The sequence below is a fragment of the Pelophylax lessonae genome, assembly GCF_965119305.1.
Source record: "Pelophylax lessonae genome assembly, chromosome: 3".
Taxonomy (NCBI): domain Eukaryota; kingdom Metazoa; phylum Chordata; class Amphibia; order Anura; family Ranidae; genus Pelophylax; species Pelophylax lessonae.
In genome coordinates, this window is record NC_138770.1 from 178719535 (window position 1) to 178747077 (window position 27543).

Sequence of the window (27543 nt, forward strand, 5' to 3'; positions counted from 1 at the left end):
GAGAATTTATTTGGGCTTACAGGAGTAATAAAAACACCAATAAAGAAGCAGTAGTTTTTTTTTTTTTTTTTTATAAAACATTGTTGTCTAGTAGAATGGCGTTACAAATGGAGTTATGCTGAACCTTCCAGAAACCTAGTTGGCTATATGCTAAACTGCATTGGAAGAGTTCCTGATTTTCTGCAGCACTCTTGTCCCATTTCCATATGGAGATCCAGATGTGCCAGATATTGTGAAGACAATTTGTAGAATAGTTGCAGCTGCATATGTACAGCGCAGTAATGGAGAGGCTGCAAAAGGGAGAACAATCCTTAAAAAGAGGGGTTTATGCAAACTAGATGAACTAAATATTCCTTTTGGTGTCTGCATGCACCTGAGTTATTTTTTAAATTGATCCCTGTTCCTGTGGAGTCCAGAGGATCCTAGGTTCAGGCTGTATATAGAGTCACAACTTTTCTTCAAGTTGGGATTATCTATTGCCAGTTCTAAACCCCATTCCCTACCACTCAACTGTCAAAAGCCAAAGCCTATACCATCCACTGAAGCTTTTGCATCTGATAGTTTAGCAAAAAGGTCAGGGCTTGTGAGAGGTCCTTGTGGTCATATTTTGAAAGACTTTGAATCACTTCAGGTCAATTTTTTGTAATAACTGCAGCTGTTGTAATTTTTCCCTACGAGATTGAGATTGTGAGATTGGCCGGTCCTTTGCCATGTGTTAGTGAGAAGGGCAGGGATCTGGATCACACGTCCGTCACAGTGGGGTGTAACGGTCTATATTTAGTACATTTGAAGATATATTTTTTACAATACATCCAAAAGAAAATGAATACAGTTTTATCAGTTTGGCACAACTAGAGATGAAGAAAAAAAATTGCTCATCTCTGAGTTAAAGTGTTATTAAAGGTTCAGATAAAAAAACAAGAAACAAACATGGTATACTTGCCTGCTCTGTGCAATGGTTTTTGCACAGAGCAGCCCCGATTCTCCTCTTCTCAGGTCCCCCGCTGGCACTCCTGGCCCTCCTCTCCCTGTTGGGTGCCACATAGCAAGCTACTGGCTGTGGGAGCACTCGTGCATGCTCACTCCCAAGCCGCCTCTATGTGTCTATAAGACACGCAGAGCATGGCTCGCTCCCTCTTTACTGGCTGTGATTGACAGCAGTGGCAGCCAACAGATCCTGCTGCAGTGTTTCAGCCAATGAGGAGGGAGAGACCTCTTGAGCACATCACTGGATAGAGATGGGCCTCAAGCAACTATAAAGAAGGACTGAAGGGGGAACTCCACACTCAAGGTTTTTTACCTTCATGCATAGAATGCATAAAAGGTAAAAAACCTTTACCGGTTGAAACGACATTAAGTTTCGTCTTTGCTACATTTAATTGAAAAACGTCTGTTTTGTGTTTAACCACTTCAGCCCCGGAAGGATTTGCCCCCTTAATGACCAGCCCATTTTATGCTATTCAGCACTGCATTATTTTAACGGACAATTGCACGATCGTGCGATGCTTTACCCAAATAAAATTAAGGTCCTTTTTTTCCCATAAATAGAGCTTTCTTTTGGTGGTATTTGATCAACTCTGTGGTTTTTAGATTTTGCGCTATAAACAAAAAAAAGCGACAATTGTGAAAAAAATGCCATATTTTTTACTTTCTGCTATAAAACATTCCCAATAAAAACATTTAAAAAATATATTTTTTTTATCAGTTTAGGCCAATTTGTATTCTGCTACATATTTTTGTTAAAAAAAATCCCAAAAAGCATATTTTAATTGGTTTGCGCTAAAGTTAGAGTGTTTACAAACTACGGGATATATTTTTGGACTTTTTATTTATTTATTTATTTTTTATTAGTAATGGTGGCAATCTGCGATTTTCAGCGGGACTGCGACATTGCGGCGGACAGATCGGACCCCTAACTGACATTTTTGACACTTTTTGGTGACCAGTGACACTAATACAGTAATCAGTGCTAAATAATATGCATTGTTACTGTATAAAGGACACTGGCAGGAAAAGGGTTAAATGTATGCCTCTGTGCTTACTGACTGTGTGTGTGTGTGTGTGTGTGTGTATGGGGGGGGGGGAGGGGGTTCTGTGACAGGCACAGACAGATCGCAGCTTCAGCTTAGCTGAAACTGCTGATCTGTCCCTGCCGGTCTGTGAGAAGATCCGCCTGCTTTGTTTACATAAGCAGGCAGGTCTTCTCTCCGTTTCCCGGACGTTTAAGGGAGGAAAGTGGTGATCACCGCCTCTCCTCCCGTGACATAAACAAACATGAAAGGACTGGCGCAACCGGACTCAAAGCGCCATCTTAGAGAGGGGCATTATATAGGGGAGCAGCAGACTGTTCCTCCCCTATATAATGCCCCTCTCTAAGATGGCGGTTTCAGAGGCCTGAGGAAGGAGCGCATGCTCCGACAACGCGTCGCCTACGTCATCACCCCCTACGCTCCACGCCCAACCCGGAAGTCCGCCGCCGGAGGCGCTGCTGGTGTCCCCTAGGTCCCCATATCGCTGACTCCTGTAGTCAGACACGGATTCGTTCGGAGTACAACAGTCCCCCCTCGCCGAGGCATTGGACCCACCGATCCTTTGAGGAATTCACCATGCTTTTACATTTTTAATCTTGTGAGTACCCATGATGGTATATGTTTAATAAAGTACCGAGTCTACTGCACTTAGAGTGGCGCTTTTCTTCTTTTACATCCTCCCGTGACATGCCTCCCGCTGTGTCTAAACACATGCACTCCAGTCACGTAGTACTACGTGACTGGACACAGCCGAGCCACCCTGCCGCAGTAAAAAGCCAGCGGGCGGTCGGCAAGTATGTTATACATACATGAACAAAACCCTTCACTGGATACACTTGAACTCAATAATTTAGAGGAGTATCCACATACCAGGGGAGGTGGTCAGTAGGGATGAGCTCAGTCTTCAGTCTGAACAGAAGTTCGGACTAAACATGTTACCTAAAGCAAAGGTCACATGATTGAGGGCTGTCTATAGTATTGTGTGTGTTTTATGTAACTGGAAACTGAAGACTGTCTTCAATCAGATAGACCATTTCATCAGTAATATAAAAGTATCCTAAAGGCACAATCAGGAAGCAGAGCTTGTATATTAAGTAAATATGGCTATATATATTTGTTGACTGGGCCTGTGCACCTAAAACCAAGCTGAGGGGGCAACCTTTCTCTTTAATTTTTCCTTTTCAAATTAGTCTTTTGCAGGTCCATCCTAGGTCAACAACCTTTTTTTCAACAAGAATATTTATAAGGGGCTTTACAGCCCTCAAACACACCTGAATGACGGGACCTTTTTTCTTTCAGTTGATGTGCCCAATATGACTATGTGTCCTGATCTTGTGATTTTAAGGCTAGAGTGACCACAGGTGTAGGTGGATGGTAGCACAATAACTTGGACTTTGAAAGAAGGAAGTATAGTTCCAATCTTGCTTGCAAGACAATTTCATCTAAGCCCACATTCATCAAATACCTCTCCAGAGTCAATCCAAATGATGATATAAATTATTTTTATGCCAAAGATAAGCAGAGAAGTTGTAGAACTGAGTCTTACCTTGTTGTTCACATGTAGCTGGTGTTTGTCCAGGTGGAGTTTTTGTGCCAGAAAGCTCTTCACCAATGGCATTAACACACCAGCAGTACCCCGTGCTGCCATGGCACTGCTGTGGTTGGTAATTGCCCTTTTCATCACACTGAGGAACAAAACGACCTATCACTATCTCGTCTCCTCCAAGAGTTACCTGCCGTTCCTTCAAGCATTTTGACAAGTCTGCCAACATATACAGGAAACATTAGAGATTACAGAGAACACACTCATATGTCCAGAAACAGTAACAGTGTAATAATCAAACCTGTAAATATGTGATAGCGCTACTATTAATAAATAATAACACACAAATACAAGTATAACAATAAGGTGGAAATACAATTTAAAAAGTTTGGTGAAAAAAACGCTTTAAATAGCTTGATGTGCAATCCAAAATGAACCACTCCGTATGTGCAAAGAATGCAAAAAAATTCCAACGTCTCTAATCAATTAAAGTGCATCTAAAAATGACTTGTCATATATCCTCTCCATCACTCGTGTGCTCAAATCACCAGGTGCAGTGCCTGCTCACCTCCATTGTAGACCCACAAGGGTCAACACAGCAGATATGAAAATAATCTCTGGCGTCCTATTTCTATGTGACTCCACACTACTTGCATATGCTCCATACCATAAGGAAAAAGGAATAATATCCAATAGTGCAGTACCCGGGTTAATAGTTTCAATAAGTCACAATACCCCAGCTTCATACATTACATTTACATTTATTAAAAGTAAAAAAAGCATGTATAAAATCGATTCCTGCAGTTATCACGTGTATAACTTAAAGACCTTCCCACCACTTGGTACCTCTACGCGTTACACCACATCCCACGTGGCTTCATCTGGAGGGTACTCTATTTTAAAAAATGTAATTTAAGTTGACAATGTTGTCTGGGGGCATGTCTTTTTGTTGATTGAGCCTGTTCCTCTAAGACCAAGTTGAGTGGGCAAACTGTCTCTTTAAAGGATGTTCACCTTTTAAGAAAAAATAATACATGCACAAATTTATGCAAAAAAAAGTTTATTTGTTATTGCATTGCACCCATGAACAGTGGATCAGGGGTGCAATGTCAATCTTCTGCGGACAGGCCCTGCAGCTTTCATCCTGTACCTCCAGTATAGGCTAACTGTATACAAGCTTCAGGGCTTGGGAATGAAGTCCATTCAGAAGGATAAGCCATCAGCCATGGTGGATCATAGTAGTTGCAGGAAACTGCAAATGAATGATGTGGCCTGTGTGGGTGGAGCCCCACATGGCCGTGCTGTTTTTGAATTGTAACGGCAGGTGTAGGGAGAAGATCACCTGCCCACTGTCACACTCAGGTGGCAGGAGCTGGAACATATTACACAAATGCAGGTGGAACATGTAACATGCTCCAAAAGGTGAACTTAGCCTTCAATCTCTCTTTTACAGAGGAGTGTTTTGCAGGTACAACTACAACAGTTCTACAACTTTTTTTCAACAAGAACATTTATAAGGAGCTTTCCAGCCATCTGGTACACCTGAGTGACAGGACATTTTTCCTTTTACCTGGTGTGCTTAATGTGACTATTGTTTTTATCTTGTAAATCTAAGGCTAGATTTACCACAGGGGTAGGTGGGTGTCTGCACAAAAACTTGGGTTATGGAAGAAGGAAGTACAATTCCTATATTGCCTATAAGGCCATATTTTGCTTTTCTAAGAACACACTCACCAAAGAACTCTCCGAAGTTAATCAATATGATGATGTAAATAGGTATATTTATGACAGGGATATGCAGAGAAGTTGTAGAAGTGAGTCTTACCATCTTTTTTACATGTAGCTGGTGTTTGTCCAGGTGGAGTTTTTGTGCCAGCAATCTCTTCACCAATTGCGTTAACACACCAGCAGTACCCCGTGCTGCCATGGCACTGCTTTGGTTGGTAACTGCCCTTTTCATCACACTGAGGAACAAAACGACCTATCACTTTCTTGTCTCCTCCCAGAGCTACCTGACGTTCCTTCAAGCATTTTGGCAAGTCTGTCAACATACACAGGAAAATACAGAGATTTAAGAGAACACACTCATAAGTATTTAAATGCCCCCAAACAGTAGCAATGTAATAAGGATACTGCTTTAATGCTGTGGAAATGTGTATCTAAACCCAACCACCTACATCAAATATGTTGCATATGGCTCTGTAATGTTAAAAAGTTCATCCTTTTTTTTATTTGCACTGATTTCAATTAAATCTTACAATGAGGTGTTACCTTTCCTAGGATATTATTTGCTCAGTTCAGCGGTAGCATTGTCACCTTCTCCTGCATGCAGCATGGTATATTCTACTTTCTCTTCTGCAGTGGTACTGTTGTTGGAAAGGAAGTCAAAAGGAACAAGGTTCCTTTATGGTTTCCTGGGTCATGGGGGTAGCTATCCTATCGGATTTTGCTGCCATATGTGACTCTAGCATTCATCTTGGATCAGACATAGCTTATTTAAGGCCCTGGCTCCCAGGTTTGGCACGCATTTTGCGAGTTGGTAGAGTAGGGACAGGTACCCCGCCTGATTTGGACAGTATTAACTGAAAGGGAGAAGTTCCTGATGAGGAGGGAAAGCATAGGGTCACTACCCCTTGGACATCTTCCCGCTTGGGACACAAGATGACCAGGCCACAATTGGGCTGATACCTGCTCTTTTCACATTACTGGAAACCATGAGTGTACCCAATTTGGCAGCATTCCCATCTGGTTTGTTGTGAACTGCTGCTGTGCTAATTCAATACAAGTTTTCCATTGTACCTGACTGTGTGAATTATTGCTGCTGCACATCACCTACACACGTACTCTTGAGGAAAAAGTCTACAGAATGTACACAGTTTGGGAGAGAAAAAAAAAAAAAAGTAATCCAGTTTTACTCAGAATTTTAATAAACTGAGTATTCTTTTGTGTGGATTTACTTCTATTTTAAGGATGAACTTCAGACATTGTTTAAAAATGTAGGTCATCAGCTACAAATACTGTAGTACAGCCCTGTTATCACTAGAGCTGGATCACCAGTGCGACCATCTTGACTGTGGGAAGCTGGTTGTGACTTCCTGCTCTTTCACAGTTAGCTCCACACTGCACGTGTGAGATGTGCTGCACATTCAGACTGGCCCCGCAGCCTTCTGGGACATGTGATGTGTTCCAGGAGGTTGTAGGTGGGGGGGCTTTAAAAAATTCTCTGACCCAAGATCGGTGCATGACTATATTAATTCAATGTCATTGGGATCTCCTGCCAACAATTCAAGCAATAACATCGAACTTCTAGGTTTGGACTGAACCTAAATTCATTCCTCCTGGCATCTCCACCTTTCCTGACAGATGGGACAGCCTCCCTGTTAATAGGGTTGAGAGCTTGTGTTCAGTTCTTCTGTCAATTAAAGACTGTATAAGACTGTATATGTCTTTTTGATCTAGGGAGCAACCTTTCTTGCAGTGCCTTGGTGCCTTGAGTGCTGCATTTGTATATTGTTCTCTTCTAGACGTGAACTAATTGAAAACAACCTTGACAAATACTTGTTTATTTTAGCTGTTTTAGATGTTGTCTACTTAGTTCATTTTTTTTTTGTGACTACATGGTAATGTGGTCTGTATCATAAATTCTATGCTCAAGACTTACCTATTTGGGAACTGTTCGGTTCTTCAATAATTGACTTCAGGTTATAAGGATCCATTGAAGCTTTGTTGACATCTCTACTATCTAAGAACATAGCATCTGCTTGTCCATCCTGAAATATATTTGTTAATAAATACTTTTTTTTTACTGGCAGTGATATTTTGTAGTTTAACATTTAGCAAAATAAAAACAGCTACCATATGGTGCCCATTATAAAGGTAGCTGAAAATATTTAAATGCAAAATAATATAAAATAGTATTGGCTTCATAAGTTATAAAACAGTCTGGAGTCTCAACTAAAGCGGCTCCTACCACTCACAACGCCGGAGCCGCCGAACCCGGAAGAGACGCCGAGGGAAGATGTCAGCTGCCTCAGCGGTGTCCGGGCGGCCGTGTCGGGGCTTCGTTCTAAGGTAAGTATTTTATAATGAGCTAGTATGCGATGCATACTAGCTCATTATGCCTTTGTCCTGCAGGTTTTTTTTTTTTTTGAGGATACAACCCATTTTATAGAGAGGGGAGCAGTTAAATGATGTCTATTTATGGAAAAGTTCTCTTACTTTTTATCACTATGACACCAGCATAATATATTTGGATGTAGGCAGGGGTTAGTATCCTTTAGGTAAACCCCTCCCCTGGATGGACATAGTGGGTAGGGCTAGTCTATCTTTTATAATCTTGATTCAGAAAAGTTTGTTGCAGAGGGTGGTAGGAAAAGGCTACTCCGAGTATACTGATATTTAACCACCTCAATACTAGGCACTTTCACCCCTTTCTGCCATGGTCAATTTTTAGCTTTCAGTGCTGGCACACTTTTAATGACATGCTTTGAATGTCATGCTACACTGTACCAAAATTACATTTTAATCATTTTTTTCTCTTTTTACACAGATAAAGCTTTCTTTTGATGGTATTTATCCATCACTGGGATTTTTATTTTTTGCTTAATAAATGAAAAAAATACCAAAAATTTAGAAAATTGTTTTTTCATAGTTTCTGTTATTAAATTTTGCCAATAAGTATTTTTTCTTCTTCACTGATGTGTGATGGTGAGGCTGCACTGATGGGCACTGATGAGACTGCACTAATGGGCACTGATGAGGTGGCACTTATAACCTGGACTGATGGGCACTAATGAGTAGGCACTGATAAGGAGGCACTGATAGGCGACATTAATAGACGGCAGTGATGGGCACTGATGGTGGGCAATGGTATGTGGCACAAATAGGCAGCACTGATGGGGCTGTACTGTTAATCAGGGCACTGATGATCAGTGTAAATGCTGTATTCACTGCGCCATGTCAGATCGGTTCTCCTTTCCTCACTCGCTGTCTCCAAGGCACACAGCAATCACAGACACATCCAAATTCATGCCCCAGGGGGCATGCAGGAAGCATGTGGAGAAAAGCCTAATGCAGAGGGTGGTAGGAAAAGGCTACTCCGAGTATACTAATATTTAACCCCTTGGAGCCTAAGCCTTTTTCTGACATGTGTTGCTTACAAGTTAATATAAGTATTTTTGTGCTAGAAAATTACTTAGAACCCACAAACATTATATATATATATACTGTATATATATATTTTTTTTTAGCAGAGACCCTAGAGAATAAAATTTGTGCAGCAGTCTTTTAAACTGAAATTTTTTGGGAAGAAATACACTTTCAGAAATTAAAAAATAAAAATAGTAAAGTTAAAATTATGCACACTCGTGGAATGGCGACAAACTACGGTACTTAAAAGTCTCCATAGGCGACGCTTTAAAAAAATTTAACGGTTACCTGTTTAGAGTTAGGTCTTGTGCTAGAATTATTGCTCTCACTCTAAGGATCGCGGTGATACCTCACATGTGTGGTTTGAACACTGTTTACATATGCGGTGGTGACTTATTTTATTTATTTTATTTTTTTACATTGTCCCTTTAAAATTATTTTTTTTGCTCACTTTTATTGCTGTCACAAGGAATGTAAACATCCCTTGTGACAGTAATAGGCAATGACAGGTACTCTTTATGAAGGGATCGGGGGTCTAAAAGACCCCAAATCCCTCTTCTGCACTTAAAAGCATTCAAAACGCCAAGTTTGGCTGTTTTGAATGCCGTCATTTTTTTTTTTTAATCTGGCGCCTTTAGAGGCTCCAGTATTTGGAAGTGATGTCATGACATGCCGGGTGGTCGCGCGGGTCTCCCGGTGGGACAGGGGAGCCACGGAAGGAGGCGGGGGGAGGGATGTCCCCTCCTGCTCCTTGTAATGACAACTGAGCAGCTGCTCAGCCGCATCGATTGTTATTACAAGAAAGTCGATTGTCAGCTCTAAACAACGGTACTGGGGTGATGCCTCTAGCTGCAGGAATCACCCCGGTACAACCCCCTGAAGCCAAGGCCACATTTTTGCATTCCGGCAGCGTGAAGGGGTTAACCACCTCAATACTGGGAACTTTCACCCCCTTCATGCCCTGGACAATTTTTAGCTTTCAGTGCTGTCACACTTTGAAAAACACTGTACCGAAATTAAATTTTTATCATCGTGTTTTACACAGATAGAGCTTTCTTTTGGTCTTATTTACCCATCAATGGGATTTTTATTTTTGCTAAAAAAAAAAAAATGAAAAAATACCAAATAATGTTAAAAACAATATTTTTCTTAGTTTTTGTTATAACATTTTGCAAATAAGTAATTTTTCTTCTTAACTGATGTGCAATGGTGATTCTTTGCTGATGGGCATTGAGGAGGCTGCACTGATGGGCACTGAGGGGGACTGATGAAGCGGCACTGATGGAGACCGATGAGGCAGCACTAATAACCTAGACTGATGGGCACTGATGAGGAGGCACTGACAAGGCGACAGTGATAGGCGGCACTAGTGGGCACTAATGGGTGGCACTGATGGGCAACACTGATGAGGCTGTACTGATAATCAGGGCAATGATGATCATTGCCCTGCTTATCAGTGTAAATGCTGTATTCACTGTGCCCTGTCAGATCAGTTCTCCTTTCCTCACTCGCTGTCTCCAAGGGACACAGCGATCACAGACACTTCCCAATGCATGCCCCAGGGGCCATGCAGGAAGCACGTTCTTGGGAGGACACCCAGGATGCCCAGGGACATCCTCCCAGAACTAGAGAGGCACGCTGTAGCCATATATCAGCTATAGCGCAGTAGCCAAGTGGGTAAAAGAGAAGTATGGACTTAAAAAAAAAAAAAAGTTATACTTACCTAGATGGATGCAACATCACTGGCTCTGCAGTGGGGACTGAGTGATTAAACATCCCTGATTGCTCAGTTCTTCCCTCCACTCTGAGTAGAGAGCCATGATTGTCAGTCACTGGCTTTCTGCTCTGCACCTCCAGCGCCCACTAGAGCTCTGGGCTGTGGAGGGGGAAAGAGGTGCATGCTTAGGTTCTCAGTGGCTCACTGAGAGGCTGAGCCAGGTGCCCTTCTAGGCATCTGGGTGGATCCCAACTATACGGGCGGGATTTTTTCAGAGCCTGGATGGACTTCGCAACGTCAGAAGAAAGTGGGCTTTAGCCCGCTGTTGGCTGAAAACTGGTCAAAGGAGTGCAGAACTAACTGAACTCCTGTGACCTACATGAGAAGTAGAGCCAAAATAGCTTTGGCTTTACTTCTCCTTTAATAAATAATAAATCAGCGCAATCAAATATAAAAAATAAACCAAATCCGATGGCAGCTTACATATAGTGTCTTCACTAAACACAAACAAAAACTATATAAATATAGAATGCAGCTTCAATGGTTCAAATAGCAGTTAAGTGAATAATATTCAGTGTTAAATAATGATTTTAAGAAATAAATAATTCAGCTGACGAAGCCTTTGTATTGACGTAATGTGTATGGGGGCAGAGCCTGCACACAGAAGCCACATCCTGGTCTGTCTCTAGGAAGTTAAGAGAGGAGTCCATTTCAGCCGCACTGCTAAAGTGTCTTGATCGTGAGTGTAAATTTTATTGTAAAGCTTAAATAAAACTTGTACAGAGAGCACTTAAGGGTGTCCTTTTTGTTTTTGTATATTCCCATTATGCCATTGAGCCGTATATATATAAATACCCCTGAATAAGAGGAGGAAGGAGAGGAAAGCTGCTTTATCTCATCTGATACCATTAGATGTATAAGCGAGTTTGACTCATTGGAATATATAAGTCAAACAATAGGGTGAGCTGCGTGTGAGCACAGATTGGAGCACATCTGTCACCTGTATGTGGACTGAGCACCAGCACAATATTTTAGTGGCACAGCACAGAGGGATTCATGTCTAGGAATCCATGATAATAGGTTTTATGGACTTTTACTTTTTGTGTTTTTGCACGTGATTTTTGACACTACCTATAGATTGTCCCTTGTTTAAATAATAATTTATATTCATTTATATCACTATTTATGATTGAATATTTATCACTAAATATTATACACTTAATTGCTATTTAATTATTTATGATTGATTATTTATCACTGAATATTATTCACTTAATTGCCATTTGAACCATTGGCTCTGCATTCTATATTTATATACTTCTCCTTTAAACTTGCAGCCTTAAACATGTACCGTTTAGGAGATATTTACCTTACATGCAGCCAGTGACGTCACTGGCGCATGCGCTCTGAAGGAACGGCCGCTGGTGCCGTTTCTTCAGAGCCCCGTGCCGTGACCGTCGGCTCCCGCGCGCCTGCGTGGGAGTGACGTCACCGCGGCTCCGGCCAATCAGATGGCCGGATGCCACGATCCCGGAAGACGGGCGACTGGACATGTCGCCCGTCATACAGGTGAGTGAGCGGCACGGCGGGGGCTCGTTATTAGGTACGTATTTCATAATGAGCTAGTATGCGATGCATACTAGCTCATTATGTGTTTCTCTTTCAGGTTACAGAAAAAAAAAAAAAAAACATTCATGGGTTTACAACCTCTTTAAGTATAGAACCACCTGGGGTAGGCACATAACAGCCTGGGCAGAGAACCAACTTATAGGGGACCTATGGTGAGGACTGTAGAAGAGTTGGATGAGTGTTATAGTGGTTGTAAAGTTCAAAGGTTTTTTTTAAAAAACCTTCAGTATGCAGCTCCCCCTTCCCCCCCTCCCCCCAATACTTACCGGAGCCTGGTCCTGATCTGAAGATGTGCATGAGAGCAGCTGCTCCCCTGGGTCTCTACCTCCTCATTGGCCGAGACAAAGCAGCGGTAGCCATTGACTCCCGCTACTGTCAATCATAGCCAGTGAGCCAATGAGAAGATAGCGGGGGGTGGCGCCAAATCTTGTTCTGTGTGTCTTATGGACACACAGAGCGGGGCTTTGGAGTGAGCAGGCATGAGTGCCTCCAGAGCAAGCAGCCTGCTATGGGAGTCACTCGGAGAAGAGGAGAAACCAGGAGCGACGGCGGGGGACCCGAGAAGAGGAGGATCGGGGGGCTGCTCTTTGCAAAACCACTGCACAGAGCTGGTAAATATAACATGTTTGTTATTTAAAAAAATAATTTAACCTTTAGGATCACTTTAATGTTGGACTTGCATTGTCCAGAATTATGTCTGGACTGAAAGAGAAGAGGTGAAGGCTGTGTTGTTAAAGAACTGTTCGTTATTCTTCTGCTACAGTAAAAACATTACTTACATTCCTTATTTGGGGAGCTGGCCTCAGGCCTGGAGGGTTTGAGTGTTTAAATATATCAGAGCTTCTCCATGTTAAAGATGTGTGTACCCTATCTTGTTTCTGAGCATGAGGATGGTGGGAAATACTGTTTGCCAGCATGGTTGTTACTGGCAGGGAATTAGGGCTCTGCTGTCAGGGGCAAAGGGAATTACCCTCTGGAAACCTTTCCCACCTCTTTGTGTTTCTCTTAGTACTATCACCAGTAAAGGAAGTAAAAGGAAATCTATCCAGTGAGGACAAGAACGTAATAAAAATCCATTTGAGAAATATGCATCAATAAAAACCTGCCAGAAGCTTTATTCATATTTGGCTGTAGCTGGGTTTGTTTTTTAAATTAATTTAAATGGCAGAACGATGAAATACCAAAATACCAAGTTGGTGAAATGTACAACTCCATAGTTGGACCGTGCATATAGAGCAGTTTTGTGCTCAAAAATAGTATATATAAATGATGAGGCTACTGGATGTAGGTTTATACAGTAGCAGTTCAGAGAACAATATTCATACTGAATATAAAATGTAGAATTTCATCTACCGTAGAAAGATCAGTGATATCTGACTTCTAATTAACTGTCTGATATATGATATTGATCTTTGTACACTGCCCTTTTATATTGTTTTATGTATAAATACTTGGTATAATACTGTAGTTATAGCTCTCTGAGTGTCCTCACTGTCCAGTGCGGCAAAACTGTGTTGTGTTATGACTGTATAAATCACCAACAAATATTACCTTTATAGCTTTCATACAGTTCTCAGTGGAGGATCTCAGCACACATACAAGGGTAATCTTTGGGACATTGCAGGATCCCACTAGATCATTGCACTTCTTCTGTTCAAGATCTGATATCACACACCATCGGACTTGTTTTGCACTTGGTGCTGCAAAGCTCAAGCCTAGATAATGGTAAATATATAGAAATGGAAAATAATGATTATATGCATATGTAGTGGTATACGTATCCAAGAGAAAAGCAATGTAGTGTGAGTTTGGTCATAAAAGAAAACAGCATCATCAATCAAACTGAATAATTATTATTTTACTTATTTTACCTTGTCAAGGTAATACCTTCAATTCTAGAACCTGTAAATTAAAAAGCTTCATACAGCACATACCCTTATAAAATTTCCAAAAACATATAGTATGTAGAAAATGAAAAAAAAAAGCATGTAGAAAGAGGGCATCTCCAGAGGCACTCTAGCTAACCTTAATCCCTATAGTTCTCCTAGGAAATAGCAAAGATTTAGAACTCATTTTCACCAGCATAATGTGCAGTAACACAGTCCATACACATTGGAGCTCTGCAGTGCCATTTATTTATAATAGCAGCCTAACACAGCACAAGGATGCATCTGTGCTATAATGATGTGCTTTGCAGTGGACTGCACTGTAAACAAAATGAAGCATGCTTTTAAAAAAAGTGTTCCTAAAATTACAGTCCATGGGCCTAATCTGGCATGCTGCAAGATAATATGTGGTCCTCTGATGTAAGAGAGGACTCTGATTGGGACCTGGATGTAAGAGGGGTTTATGATGAGGAGTTCAATGAAAGGGGGGACTGTGACTGTGATAGGGACTCCAATGAAAGGATGTAAGGGGCGACTCTGATGGGGATTCTGATGTAACAGGGACTATTTAGAGGGGGGGACCCCAATGGGCTCAAGTTATTTTTGGAATTTCTTTGCTTTGCTTTAATGAGGTGTTTTCTGTTGTTTTAAATCATACAATGTTGATTTAAAAAAAAAAAAACGCTAAAAGTAAAACGTATTTACTCATTTAAATTTGATTTTTTAATATATAAAACTATTTTTTTCTCAGCCCACACATATTCATATTTGTAAAATATATGATGTGGCTTTCATACTGAAAAGTTTGGAGAACCCTGCTCTAAAGAATTCAATTTGAACAGACTGCCTAAGACCCATTTCACCCTGGCGGTCCGATTTGGTCGGCCTGTCTGTTTTTCAGGTGGACCCGATCGGACCCCCCATTCTCCTCATTATATCTAACCCATAGGGATCCGTTCCCTTCCATTTTGCCAGATTGGACCAGATGGCAGTCGGGTGTAAACTGTCAGGTGTCTGTTTACATCTGATTGCTCATAGAGGAGAATGGGCTGTGTCTGTGTCCACTCAGCATATCCGGAGCAGGCACGGACCGGTCATCTGCCTGCTCAGCAGAGATCAGCATACAGATCCCTTCTGAGCAAGCAGACTCGGGTTGAAGTCCATGTCGTGTGTTAGGGGCCTAACTCAGTGCATGAAAATGTATGCTTTGCAGCACAGTGATTTTTTTAAAACAGGAGAGTGCAAAATCTGGTTTATATTTTTAAAGCTTAATTGAACGTTAGAAGCTGATTGTCTACCATGCACAGCTTCACCAGATTTTGGACTCTACAGTTTTAGTAAATCAACTCTTTCCCAACTTCAAATATTGAACTCACATTTAATAAATAAAAACCAGCTTTAACAATCACAATTCCAAGGAGGTCATATCAGAAATGTCAAACCTGCCCACCGTTTGGTACCTTTACGCATTACGTCATATCCATCATGGCTTCAACTGGAGGAAGAAGAGTTCCAGTTGAAGCCACAATGGATATGGCGTAACACGTAGAGGTGGTGGGCAGGTTTGACGCTGATGTGACCTCCTTGGAATTGTGATTGTTAAAGCTGTTTTTTATTTATTAAATGTGAGTTCAATATTTAAAGTTGAGATCTGTTTTTTATGCTTCCTGAACGTGTCAATACTGCACCATTGAAGATTGTCTTCTTTATTTTCATATGTGCTGACTTTTTGGAGTAACACCAAGTACAGTGGAGTGACCTACTGAGCGGACAGCAATATTCTATCTGCCTGTAAACTTCTGTAGACCCCTAGTGGGTTAATTGTAGAGGTGAGCAGACACTTCACCTGGTGATAGCAGCACATTACTCAAGAAGTGGATATAGACGGAATGATTCACTGGCTGCACCTTTCATAGAGTCTTTTTTGGACTTTATTTAATGCACATTGGCACTTTCGGAGTGGTTATTTGTCTTTTACACTTCGGATTTAATTGCCTTATTTGCACTTGATTCAATTAAAGATGCAGTCTCTGCACTATTACTGCACCTTATTAGATATTTACCTCATATGGCACAATCATTTTTTTTTTTTTTTCTGTTCAAACGGTTTTTTATTAAGGCAGAAGGAATGTAGTACAAAACAATACCAATAGGTAACAGTGGTGCATAACAGATGAATACAAAATGACATCATGAACAGCAAGTAGTAGCATAACAATCAGGTTAAGGAATAGGAAAGGGGCAAGCTGGGCGCCCGGAATACAGGTACAAGGGATAAACACAGTGCACAGGGGCGGCTGGGGGTAGGGCAAAAAGGGAGGCCGTAGTGCAGCAAAAGTTTGTGGTCCAGCCACAATAGGGAAACAAATTAGGTAGCGGCCAACTCGAGGCAACAAGGGGGGGGGGGGGGAGAAAAAGAAGGGAGTAAGAGGGGCAAGGAGGACGGGGGGGGGAGAGGAAGGGCAAAACAGTGGGGGGGGTTATGCGGGAGAGGAAGGGTGCCCGGAGGGAGTCCCGGGCCACTGATGTGGTTCAGATCGACAAAGCCATCAGGGAGTCGGTAACCACAGGTCAAGCTAGTACAAGAGATTCATCAAAGCCTATCGGAAGACAGTTGTCAATCCATGGTTTCCAGAGCTTTTCGTAAGGTATAAGTTTATCCAGCAGGATAGCTTCAGTTTTAGCATGGATCATAGCTTGAGTGACTCTATTTTTCATGGTCAGGAAACAAAGGGAGGAAGTTTTCCAGGCCTTCGCTATGGTCTGTTTGGCAGCTGTGGTGACATACAGGAAAAGTTTAAATTGGCGATGTGTGAGGTCAGGTGGCTTGCGGTTCAGGAGCGCAGAAGCAGGATCGGGGGTAAGGGGTGTGTGGAAGATTGTAGATAAAACCCGATACACTTCGGACCAAAAGGTACGGACCGTGGGGCATTCCCACCAAATGTGTGCATGGGTACCTAGAGACTCGCAACCACGAAAGCAACGAGGTGAGTATTGTGGCACATACTTGGAGACTCTGGCTGGAACCAAGTACCATCTGGTAAGGACTTTGTAATTTGTCTCCAAGGCTACAATATTTGGGGAAGCCGATTTAGTGGCTTGCCAAATTTGGATCCAGTCAGAGTCTTCCAAGGAGAGGTGTAGGTCCCTTTCCCATTTGGAAGCATATGCCGGGGGGGTAGTCTCTTGAACCGACAGGAGTTGGGCATAGAGATCAGAAATGAGCCCCCGCCTATGCGGGTCTGTTTTGCAAGCCCGTTCAGAGGTGGAGAACGCATGGGAGCTATCGCGCGCCGGTGCGTTCTGGCTAAAGAAGTGTTTCAGTTGCAAGTAGCGAAACAATTCGCCAGGAGGGAGGTTGTGGGCCTCACGCAGGGCTGGGAATGTTTGAAAAGCCCGGGGAGTGAAGAACTGGTAAGCACGTATCAAGCCAACCCTAGTCCACGCTGAGAAAGAATTCCGGGAGGACCAGGCTGGGTAGAACGAGGGGTTGCGGAGAAAAGAAAGTAGGGGATTATGGGGGGACTGAAGGTGAAAACGACGTTTAAGTCTATCCCATAGGGTTAGGCTGTGCTTAGTGATAGGATTGGTAACACATCTCCGTTGTGAGGGTGGGAGCCAGAGGAGGTTAGCCACAGAGAGAGGATCACAGTCCATTGCTTCTATGGAGACCCACAATGGGACTTCTTTTGTTGCATGATACTTAGGGAGCTGAGCCAACTGTGCAGCATAGTAGTATTTGGAGAACTGTGGCACCCCAAGCCCGCCTCGGATACGTGGTCGATACAGCGTCGGTCGGGGTAAGCGGGGTTTGGCGTTACCCCAAATGTATTCCAAAGCCCGTTTCTGTAAAATGCGTAAGAAGTAAGCTGGTACCCCAATCGGGAGAACCCGAAACAGGTACAAGATCTTGGGTAAGATCGACATTTTGATGACTGTAATTCTCCCCATCCAGGAAAGAGGTAGGGAGGACCATTTGTTCATAAGCGAAGTAAGCGTTGATAGCATGGGAGGGTAATTAGCAGAAAAGAGCTCAACAGGGTCAGCTGTGAACTTGACGCCCAAGTAGGGGATGTAGGAGTTGGCCCAAGGGAACGGGAGGGAAGACCGGAGGTGGTTAAGGTCTTCGGCTGAGAGGGATACATTGAGGGCTAGAGATTTCCGTGGGTTGACAACAAGGCCCGAAAGTGATCCAAATTTAGTTAGGGTATCAAGGAGATTAGGGGCAGACGTGAGAGGGGCAGTAAGAAAAAGCAGGACATCGTCCGCAAAAAGGCAGAGTTTATGGTGGTGACCCCCCAGTTCAATTCCACGAATATTCGGATTGGATCGTATGAGGATCGCAAGGGGCTCAATGGCCAAGGCAAATAGCAGGGGGGAAAGGGGACAACCCTGTCTCGTGCCGCGCTCAATGGGGAAAGGGTCTGACCTATAGCCTGAATAATAGACGTACGCTCTAGGGTTCTTGTAGAGGGCATTCACCCATTGCAGGAAGTGGGAGCCAAAACCCCAGCGATCAAGGATGGAGGTGAGGTATGGCCAAGACAGAGAATCGAATGCCTTGCTAATGTCTAGGGAGAGAAAGCAAGAGGGAATTCTGCGTTTCCTGGCAATGTGTGCCAGCAGGGTGGCCCGACGAATATTATCGCCAGCCTGGCGGGATGGGATGAAACCCGTCTGGTCAGCATGGACCAAAGTGCCTATGACCACATTGAGGCGAGAGGACAGGACCTTGGCAAGCAGTTTGATGTCAATGTTGAGTATAGAGATGGGTCTATAATTGGACCAGGAGGTATCATCCGAATTGGGTTTAGGAATCATGGAAATAGCAGCCATGAGCGAATCCGTGTGAAAGGAGTGACCGTCCAGCAGGGAGTTAAGTGCCCCTACCAACGGGGGGATAAGAACAGAGGCAAAGCGTTTATAGTATGTAGCAGAAAAGCCGTCAGGGCCCGGACGCTTACGTGGTTTCAAAGTCTTAATTGCCTGTAAGAGTTCCTCAGCAGTTATGGGTTTATCAAGATTCTCCCTGTGGGAAGCGGACAGTGCAGGGAGATGGACAGAAGACAGGAGGGCATCTAAGCGAGTGCGGTCAAATGTGGAGGGGTCCTTATAGAGCGTGGAGAGTTTATCACGGAAGGTGCGGAGAATTTTAAGGGGATTACAGGTGTATGTGTCCTTAGCCTGCTTAAGGCGTATAGGTTTGGGAGTATAATCGGCTTTGCGAAGCGTCAAGGCAAGAAAGGTGTCAGGTTTATTAGCTTTCATATATAAAGTGTGTTTCGACTTTCGGAGTATTTGTTCCGCCGATTCTGAAAGGAGAAGATCAAGCTCAAGTCGAGCTTTATCGAGGGCTTGTTTCCTGGAGGGCGAGGGGGTGGCTTGGAAGTCTGCGGAGGCCTTATAGAAGGCAGCTTCTAAGTTTTGTAGTAAGAGGCGACGTTCCTTACGGAGGTGAGAGGTTCAGCTAATGCAAACCCCCCGTATAACTGGTTTGTGGGCTTCCCACAACAGGAGTGGGGACGTGTCCGGATGAGTGTTGGTGGACAGATAGTCAGAAATTGCGTGCTCCAATTCAAGACGGTGGGTCGGGTTAGCCAGCATAACGTCATTGATCTGCCAAGAGCGAAGGTTGGGTTTAGGTACCAAGGAAGAGAAGGAGGAGATGACCGCATCATGATCAGACCAGGCGCAGGGGATGATAGTGGAGGTGGAAAGGAGAGGAGATGTGCCCATGTGGATCAAGATGTGGTCAATTCGCGAAAACAGCTTATGTGGATGGGAATAGTGCGTGTACTGTCGTCGGCGTGGGTTGTGTTCACGCCACGTATCCACTAAGGAATGTTGAGTTAGGAGTTGTTGGAAAGAGAGGCGCTGAGCGGATAGTGGAGCTGGAGATTTGTCCTGCAGAGGATAGAGTACTTGATTGGAGTCGCCACAAAGCAAGAGGGTACCCCGTTTGTGGGTATCCGTGACAGACAATAGGTGGGAAAGGAAGGCCTGGGGTTTCTTATTAGGAGCATAGTATGAAACTATAGTGACATCCGAGTCAAGGAGCCGTCCTAGCAGTATGAGGTAGCGACCCTCAGGGTCTTTTATTTCCTTCTGTAGAGTAAATGGGGTAGTTCTGTGAAATGCTATCAGCACACCCCGTTGCTTCGTGGGAGCAGAGGCAGTGTAGACCTGTGGGTATTGGTGACCAAAGTGTTTGGGAGTCGAATGAGTGGAAAAGTGCGTTTCCTGAAGGCAAGCCACATGAACCGATAGCGAAGAGAACGATCGGGCACAATCATTTTATGTATGGTACATATTGTATGTTTTTTGTCACACTGCTTTTTTTTAATTGCCTTACACTTCGGATTTATTTGCCTTATTTGCACTTGATTCAATTAAAGATGCAGTCTCTGCACTATTACTGCACCTTATTAGATATTTACCTCATATGGCACAATCATTTTATGTATGGTACATATTGTATGTTTTTTGTCACACTGCTTTTTTTTACCAATTTATTTGTTTCATAGCAGCACTACCACATTTATTTATATGTTTATCATATATATGGGGTAACACATTTGGGTGGTAGCAGCAGCCTGTATTAAATTTAATTTTTTTTTTTTTTTCAAGGGTAGTGCACAATTATATTTGATTTTATAATATGTAAACCTGTCCTTAGTGGTCTGCACTTCTGCAAGTGGTTCTAAAATGCCTTTTTAATTTGTCTACTCACACAAAGAGCCCAGAGAATCTTGGAACGTTGCATACAATTTAAAATAAAAAAATCGAAATCTGATAGCTTTTGGCAAAACGCTATATCTGCAAGCCTAAACTGATTAAAGAAGTGGCTCAATTTACTATGCCATACAGTATATCAATTTTTAATCGAAAACAGCAAGGTCTCGAAAAATTACAATTTTTTTCACAGATTCCCACCACTGGGGGTATAAATGTCCAGTTATTGTAATTTGTAAGGAATTAAACCTGCCCAATGAAAAAGATTTTGGCTGAGAGCTGGTATAAAAACTGTTTTATTGCTCTTGTGAACCTCTAACACATGCAAAAAATTCATATCAGTGTGTAGGGTGGTCTACACTCCATGTGTAGCAGATTAAGGTCAGTCTTCTCCCTGTGCCTGGAATATGTCAGAATTGCAACTGCTTATTTCAGCCTCAGAATCCTGCAAGGGCTTTCTATAAATTTCAGCAACCCAGGCCACAGGCCATATCTACAGCTCGCTATTACAAAGTTTAACTTCAGAAGGGGAACTCCTTGACTCAAAAGGCCCAATATATATTCCCAATAGCTCTAAGCACTATACAAGTGGGATGCTACAGTCCACTTCAGTAACTGGGGGATCCAAGAACTTTTTCCATCACAGCGCCCTCCCTTGCATAGGCCAACTCAGTCAGTGTTGATGGGGGAAAGCCTCCAGCATATATTGTGCCAGCGGCAAGGGGGAATGGGGCATGGGGACACATTGATACTTGTAGTACCTATAGCCACCGGCAGTAATCGCATGTAAAAAACATGAAAGGCTGGTTGTGCCTAAGTCGATCAATGGACAATCAGCATGCTTATGGATAGATCACATTTTGATCCATGTATGGGCAGTTTTAGTGTTGTCAGTCAGCAACAGGAAGTGCTTTACGGTCAGGTTTTCCAGATAAGAAATTTTTATGCTGTATTCAATGGGAAATGAAACCATACATTCTGAAAAAATAGATTTTGGGTTTACATATACTTTAAATAACTTAATGGCTAATTATAATTATTGGCAATATCAATCATTAAACAACTGGGTTTTAAAGTTAGCCTATTTATTATCCCATCACTATATACTAGAATTACAGTTGTTCCTAAAACTACCTATGGGGTATTAATTGCACCTTTGTGTTTAGCTGCACATACAATGTGAACATTGCTAAAATTCCCACATATACTGTAAATATAACAGCTGGACTTACCAATGATGGTGAAAAACAGGGCTGTTTGGAAAGTTGGAGCCATCATTCTCAGGGCCACCTGTGCCCAGCTATAGCACTTCAACTTTCAGATATTGTCACAAATAACCCTCTTATATGAGAGGATGAGTGAATGTGCACACCCATTGTCCTTGACCATTAGTATCTGTAAATAGACACTGTTTTCCTTACACAAAAACTTCTCTAGAACAGCTTAATAGTCTATGTGTAGTTTTAGATTGTTCATCAGAACCAGCGCTTACAGAAAGAGGGGCTTTTGCAGATCTCATTTTGAAAAATGTTTGTTTTTGGCTATCATGTTGACTCAATGGGTTCATTACTTTCTGAATCGCTGACCCAGGACAAATATTCAACAAGAGCTGATCTACGTACATATATAATTGAAATTGCAGTGACAAAATAAGTCTTATATCAATAGACTAAATAAATAAAATAAATTAAGTTAATCAGTGCTAGCCACAAATTCCCTGTAAACAACTCCTCAGTGCACATGAAGAAATAGCGAATCAAATTTCACATATTGTACATAAAAAATTATTAAATAAATACAAAAACCCCTTGTGCAAACATCAGTGTTAATAAACACAAAATATTTTTCATATACAGCGCCTTGAAAAAGTATTCATACCCTTTGGAATTTTCAACATTTTGTCATGTTACAAGCAAAACCGTAAATGTATTTTGTTAGGACTTTATGTGATAGAACACCACAAAGTGGCACATAATTGTGAAGTGAAAGAAAAATGATAAATGGTTTTCAAAAATTTTTACAAATAAATATCTGAAAAGTGTGGAATGCATTTGTATTCAGCCTTTTATACTCTGATACCCCTAACTAAAATCTAGTTTAACTAATTGCCTTTAGAAGTCACCTAATTAGTAAATAGAGCCCACCTGTGTGTAATTTAATCTTAGTTTAAATACAGCTGTTCTGTGAAGCCCTCAGAGGTTTCTTAGAGAACCTTAGGCTGGCCATACATGTTCAATTTTCTTGTACAATTTTCTGTTAGATTTACCACACACCACATAATGAGGTCAAAGCTAAACAGCACTTTCACTTGTATCCAATTAGGCAGGCCTTTGTACTACATAGTTAAAGGTAAATTTCAAGAAAATTGTACAGAAAATTGTATATTGTATGGCCAGCCTTAGTGAACAAACCGCATCATGAAGGCCAAGGAACACACCAGACAGGTCAGGGATAAAGTTTTAGAGAAGTTTAAAGTAGGCTTAGGTTATAAAAAATATCCCAAGCTTTGAACATTTCACAGAGTACTCTTCAATCCATCATCCAAAATGGAAAGAGTATGGCACAGCTGCAAACTGGATAAGACATGTCCATCCACCTAAGCTGACAGGCCGGGCAAGGAGAGCATTAACCAGAGAAGCAGCTAAGAGGCCTATGGTAACTCTGGAGGAGCAGCAGAGCTCCACAGCTCAGGAGGGAGAATCTGTCCACAGGGCAACTATTAGTTGTGCATGCCACAAATCTGGTCTTTATGAAAGAATTGCAAGAAGAAAACCATTGTTTAAAGAAAGCCAAATCAAGTTCCACTTGCAGTTTGCGAGAAGCCATGTGGGGGACACAGCAAACGTGGAAGAAGGTGCTCTGGTCAGATGAGACCAAAATGTAACTTTATGGCCTAAAAGCAAAACGCTATGTGTAGCGGAAAATACTAACACTGCACATCACCCTGAACACATAAAACATGGTGGTGGCAGCATCATGTTGTGGGGATACTTTTCTTCAGCAGGGACAGGGAAGCTGGTCAGAGTTGATGGGAAGATGGATGGAGCCAAATACAGGTCAATCTTAGAAGAAAAACAATTAGGACTCTGATAAAGACTTGAGACTGGGGCAGAGGTTCACGTTCCAGTAGGAAAATGACCCTAAACATACAGCCAGAGCTACAATGGGATGGTTAGATCAAAGCATATTCATGTGATAGAATGGCCCAGGCAAAGTCCAGACCTAAATCCAATTGAGAATCTGTGGCAAGACTTGAAAATTGCTGTTCACAGATGCTTTTCATACAATCTGACAGAGCTTGAGCTAATATGCAAAGAATGGGCAAAAATGTCACTCTCTATATGTGCAAATTTGTTAGAGACAGTCCCAAAAAGACTTGCAGCTGTAATTGCAGCAAAAGGTGGTTCTACAAAGTATTGGCTTAAGGGGAATACAAATGCACGCCACACTTTTCACATATTTATTTGCAAAACATTTTGAAAACCATTTATCATTTTACTTCCACTTCACAGTTATGTGCCACTTTGTGTTGGTCTATCATATAAAATCCCAATAAAATACATTTACATTTGGGGTTGTAACAATGACAAAATGTGGAAAATTTCAAAAGGTATAAAAAAAAGCAATCACCAAAACTTCATGAATAAAATGCAAAACTGAATAGAATGAAAACACAATGAATGTAATCATTAAAGTGGAACTTTATCCTAAGGGCTGGTTCACACCAAAAAAACATACTCCAGAACTGTTCTGGATGAGTTTTTTTTTAACGCGTTTAGGTGCACTTTTTTGGTGCGTTTTTGATGTGTTCCCGGATGCATTCCAGATGCTTTTTTTCTTAATTTTTCCTGCTTTTAATTTTCTATACTGGGGCCCGGTGCGTTGTTGATGTGTTCCAGTGTGTTCCGTTGCATTTTTGATGCATTTTACCATGTCCCAGTACAGTCCAGTGCAGGAAAAATGCAGCATGTTCTACTTTTTTTCTGAAACTGGAATGCCCTGGAATTCACTGCACTGGTGGGAACTATACCATTGGAAACCATATAACCTACTTTTCATGCATTTTTGATATAGAAAAAAAAAATGCACTGGACTGCATGTGGTGTGAACAGGCCCTAAAAGAGAAATTCCAATTTAACACCTCCTTCCCCACTACTCTCCTACTTCTGTTTTTTTTTTTTGGTGGAACGAGTAGATACCTAGTTTTAGCAGGCAACCGCTCCCACTTCTGGTCTAGCCGCCTAGGTCCCCCCCCCTCCTCACCCATTACCCTCTTGGAATGTGTCACAGGTCCCAGAAGGCTGCAGGATCATTCACAGAGTGCAGTGTGGCTTGCACATGTGCAGTGGAAATCCGGCTGTGAAGTAACAAGGAATCACAGCCAGCTTCCTTTAGTAAACATGCTGGCACCAGGGACCCAAAGGCCAGCAAAGAACCGGCCTGGGTGAGGACAGTGCTGGATCCTTGAATGGATAAGTGTCCTTTTTATAAAAAATCAGCAGCTACAGAATTTGTTAAAATGATTTTGTTAGGACTGAAGATTCTCTAAAAAAAAACATGTCCATGCCTTCCAAAAATTAACTACCTCCCACCCACATGACATCATATGACGTTGTGGACTTTGAGTGGAGATATCTGGGTGATGGGTGCAGCTACAGGCATCATCTGGATATCTTTTTTTTCGGCCGGTGATTTCCTGCATTATAAAAGCCATACAAGCCAAAGCATTAGCTACTGGATTGCAGTTACAGGCTGTGGGAGGGGACACCCCACCTCCCGCCGCCCTCCAGTGCCTCTCTGGGCTCTCCCGTGCGATCGCGAAACCAGAGAGCTGATCCAGTGGTGGCGCCGGATATCCACAGAGCTGGCTGAGGACCAGATGGTCCCCAGCCATTTCTATGACCCTGAGAAGCTGGAGGCGACATCATGACATCACTTCCGACTCTGGCAGATGTAAACACTAGCATTCCCCCCCCCCCCCTAGATAGAGATCAATGTTTTTTTTTGTTGTTGTAGTTTTTCATGTTTTCCAGGGTAGAAGAGATATCTAGGGTCTTACAGACCCCGGATATCTCCAAAAAGAGGACCTCTCATGCCTTATTTCTATCATGAGGGATGTTTACATTTCTTGTAATAGGAATAAAAGTAATCTAAAAAAAAAATTACAAAATTGCAGAAGCAAACGCATACATAGGTCGTGCCCGTATATGTAAACAGTGTTTGCGCCACACATGTGAGGTATCTCTGTGAATGTCAGAGCGAGAGCAAAAAGCATAGCGCTTGACCTCCTCTGTAACTCTAAACTAGTTAACCTGTAAAAAGGGTCGGTGTTGGGTGAAAGTGCGCAGGATACTGTGCAGTAAAGCTGCAAACCTAAAATAATATATGGCAATAGTGAAGGAAAGTAGGTGCGCTAAACTTAAACACAATGTTCCCCAAATGGGAATAGATCACAACGTGATAAATTGTTATAAATGTGAAGAAACAATATACAATAAACAAAGTAGGTAACGTGCTCTAGTGTAACAACTAAGCAGTCAAAGGTGAAATGTTCTCTTCAAAATAATAACAGAAACTGGAATAAAAAAGTCCAATCCAAACAAAAATCCTGAACTCAAAAGTCCACATGGTGTTGTGAATAAAACGTACTCCTTGGTGAAAAATCCACAGCAAACTAGAGTGCATATAGTCCCACCACCATATCTGGATTGGCTCCTTACCAGAAGGTGAAAATGTAAGGGCGTAAATGACACAAATCCAGATATAAGATACCCACACTGGATCCCTTAGACAACACTTAGGGAGAGGATGTGCCTCTTACCAGAAAGATCATGAATATGGGCCTGATCACACACTCTCATGGGAATGGGTGGTTTCCCTCTTCTGGTTCCTGGGTCTGGATGTGTCCCCTCAGATGCCTGAGATATTCTCGTGGTGCCCCAGAAATAACCAGAAGAGGGGTACTCAAGGAGTACGTTTTATTCACAACACCACGTGGACTTTTGAGTTCAGGATTTTTGTTTGGATTGGACTTTTTTATTGCAGTTTCTGTTATTATTTTGAAGAGAACATTTCACCTTTGACTGCTTAGTTGATACACTAGAGCACGTTACCTACTTTGTTTATTGTATATTGTTTCTTCACATTTATAACAATTGATCATGTTGTGATCTATTCCCATTTGGGGAACATTGTGTTTAAGTTTAGCGCACCTACTTTCCTTCACTACTGTAAAAAGGGTCACCTATGGAGATTTTAAAGTACTGTACTTTGGCACCATTCTGCGAGCTTGCACAATTTTAAAGCCTGAAAGGTGTTAGTTATCTATTTACTGGGTGTAACATCATCTTTTATATCTTACAACAAATGGGTTAAATATTATGGGTTTTTTTTTTGCATTAAAATTTGTTAAAGTGTATTTTTTCTAAAAACAATTGTGTTTAAAAAATCTCTGCACAAATACCGTGTTACATAACAAATTTCAACAATCATCATTTTATTCTCTAGGGTCTCTGCTAAAATAACATATACAAAGTTTGGGGGTTCAAAATAATTTTCTAGCAAAAAAATACTGATTTGTACATGTAGGAGAAAAATGTCAGAATTGGCCTGGGTGGGAACTGGTTAAAATAATAAGTGCCAGATGTGAAGTAAGCAAACAGATGTAAGGAATCCAGCACAAAAGGTAGGTAATATGGTTACCAAACCCCCAATCTTAAAGCAGTTAATCACATGTGTATACCTAATCCAAAGATAAATGGATTCTCACAGTGCTTCACTCCCTCGTTATCCCCTGTTCAACCCCACTATTAAGTTCAGATCCCGCTCCTCACAATCAACTCATAGAGCATATAAAGG

At 42.0% G+C, this 27543-nt stretch overlaps 1 protein-coding gene and 1 long non-coding RNA gene across 24 annotated transcripts in view; one reads left to right on the forward strand and one right to left on the reverse strand.

Moving 5' to 3' along the window:
* The window catches only part of LOC309549659, a 43676-nt gene extending 38143 nt beyond the window's left edge, over positions 1-5533 (forward strand). Inside the window, exon 2 of the long non-coding RNA XR_014225028.1 lies at positions 5350-5533. This is a non-coding gene — a long non-coding RNA (uncharacterized lncRNA). The remainder of the gene's footprint in view (positions 1-5349) is intronic.
* Positions 1-22046, reverse strand: part of LOC309549656 (thyroglobulin-like) — a 330286-nt gene extending 308240 nt beyond the window's left edge. For 21 of the 23 annotated variants that reach the window (XM_082250054.1, XM_082250050.1, XM_082250060.1 and 18 more), the window contains exons 1-5: positions 21918-22046; positions 13619-13782; positions 7235-7343; positions 5399-5614; positions 3577-3792 (exon numbers count right to left, since the gene is read on the reverse strand). In XM_082250054.1, the coding sequence (XP_082106180.1) occupies positions 3577-3792; positions 5399-5614; positions 7235-7343; positions 13619-13782; positions 21918-21963 (751 nt within the window). In that variant the 5' untranslated portion in view covers positions 21964-22046. The remainder of the gene's footprint in view (positions 1-3576; positions 3793-5398; positions 5615-7234; positions 7344-13618; positions 13783-21917) is intronic. The other 2 variants (XM_082250044.1, XM_082250039.1) reach the window with 1 other exon arrangement.
* Positions 22047-27543: the final 5497 nt, after the last annotated feature.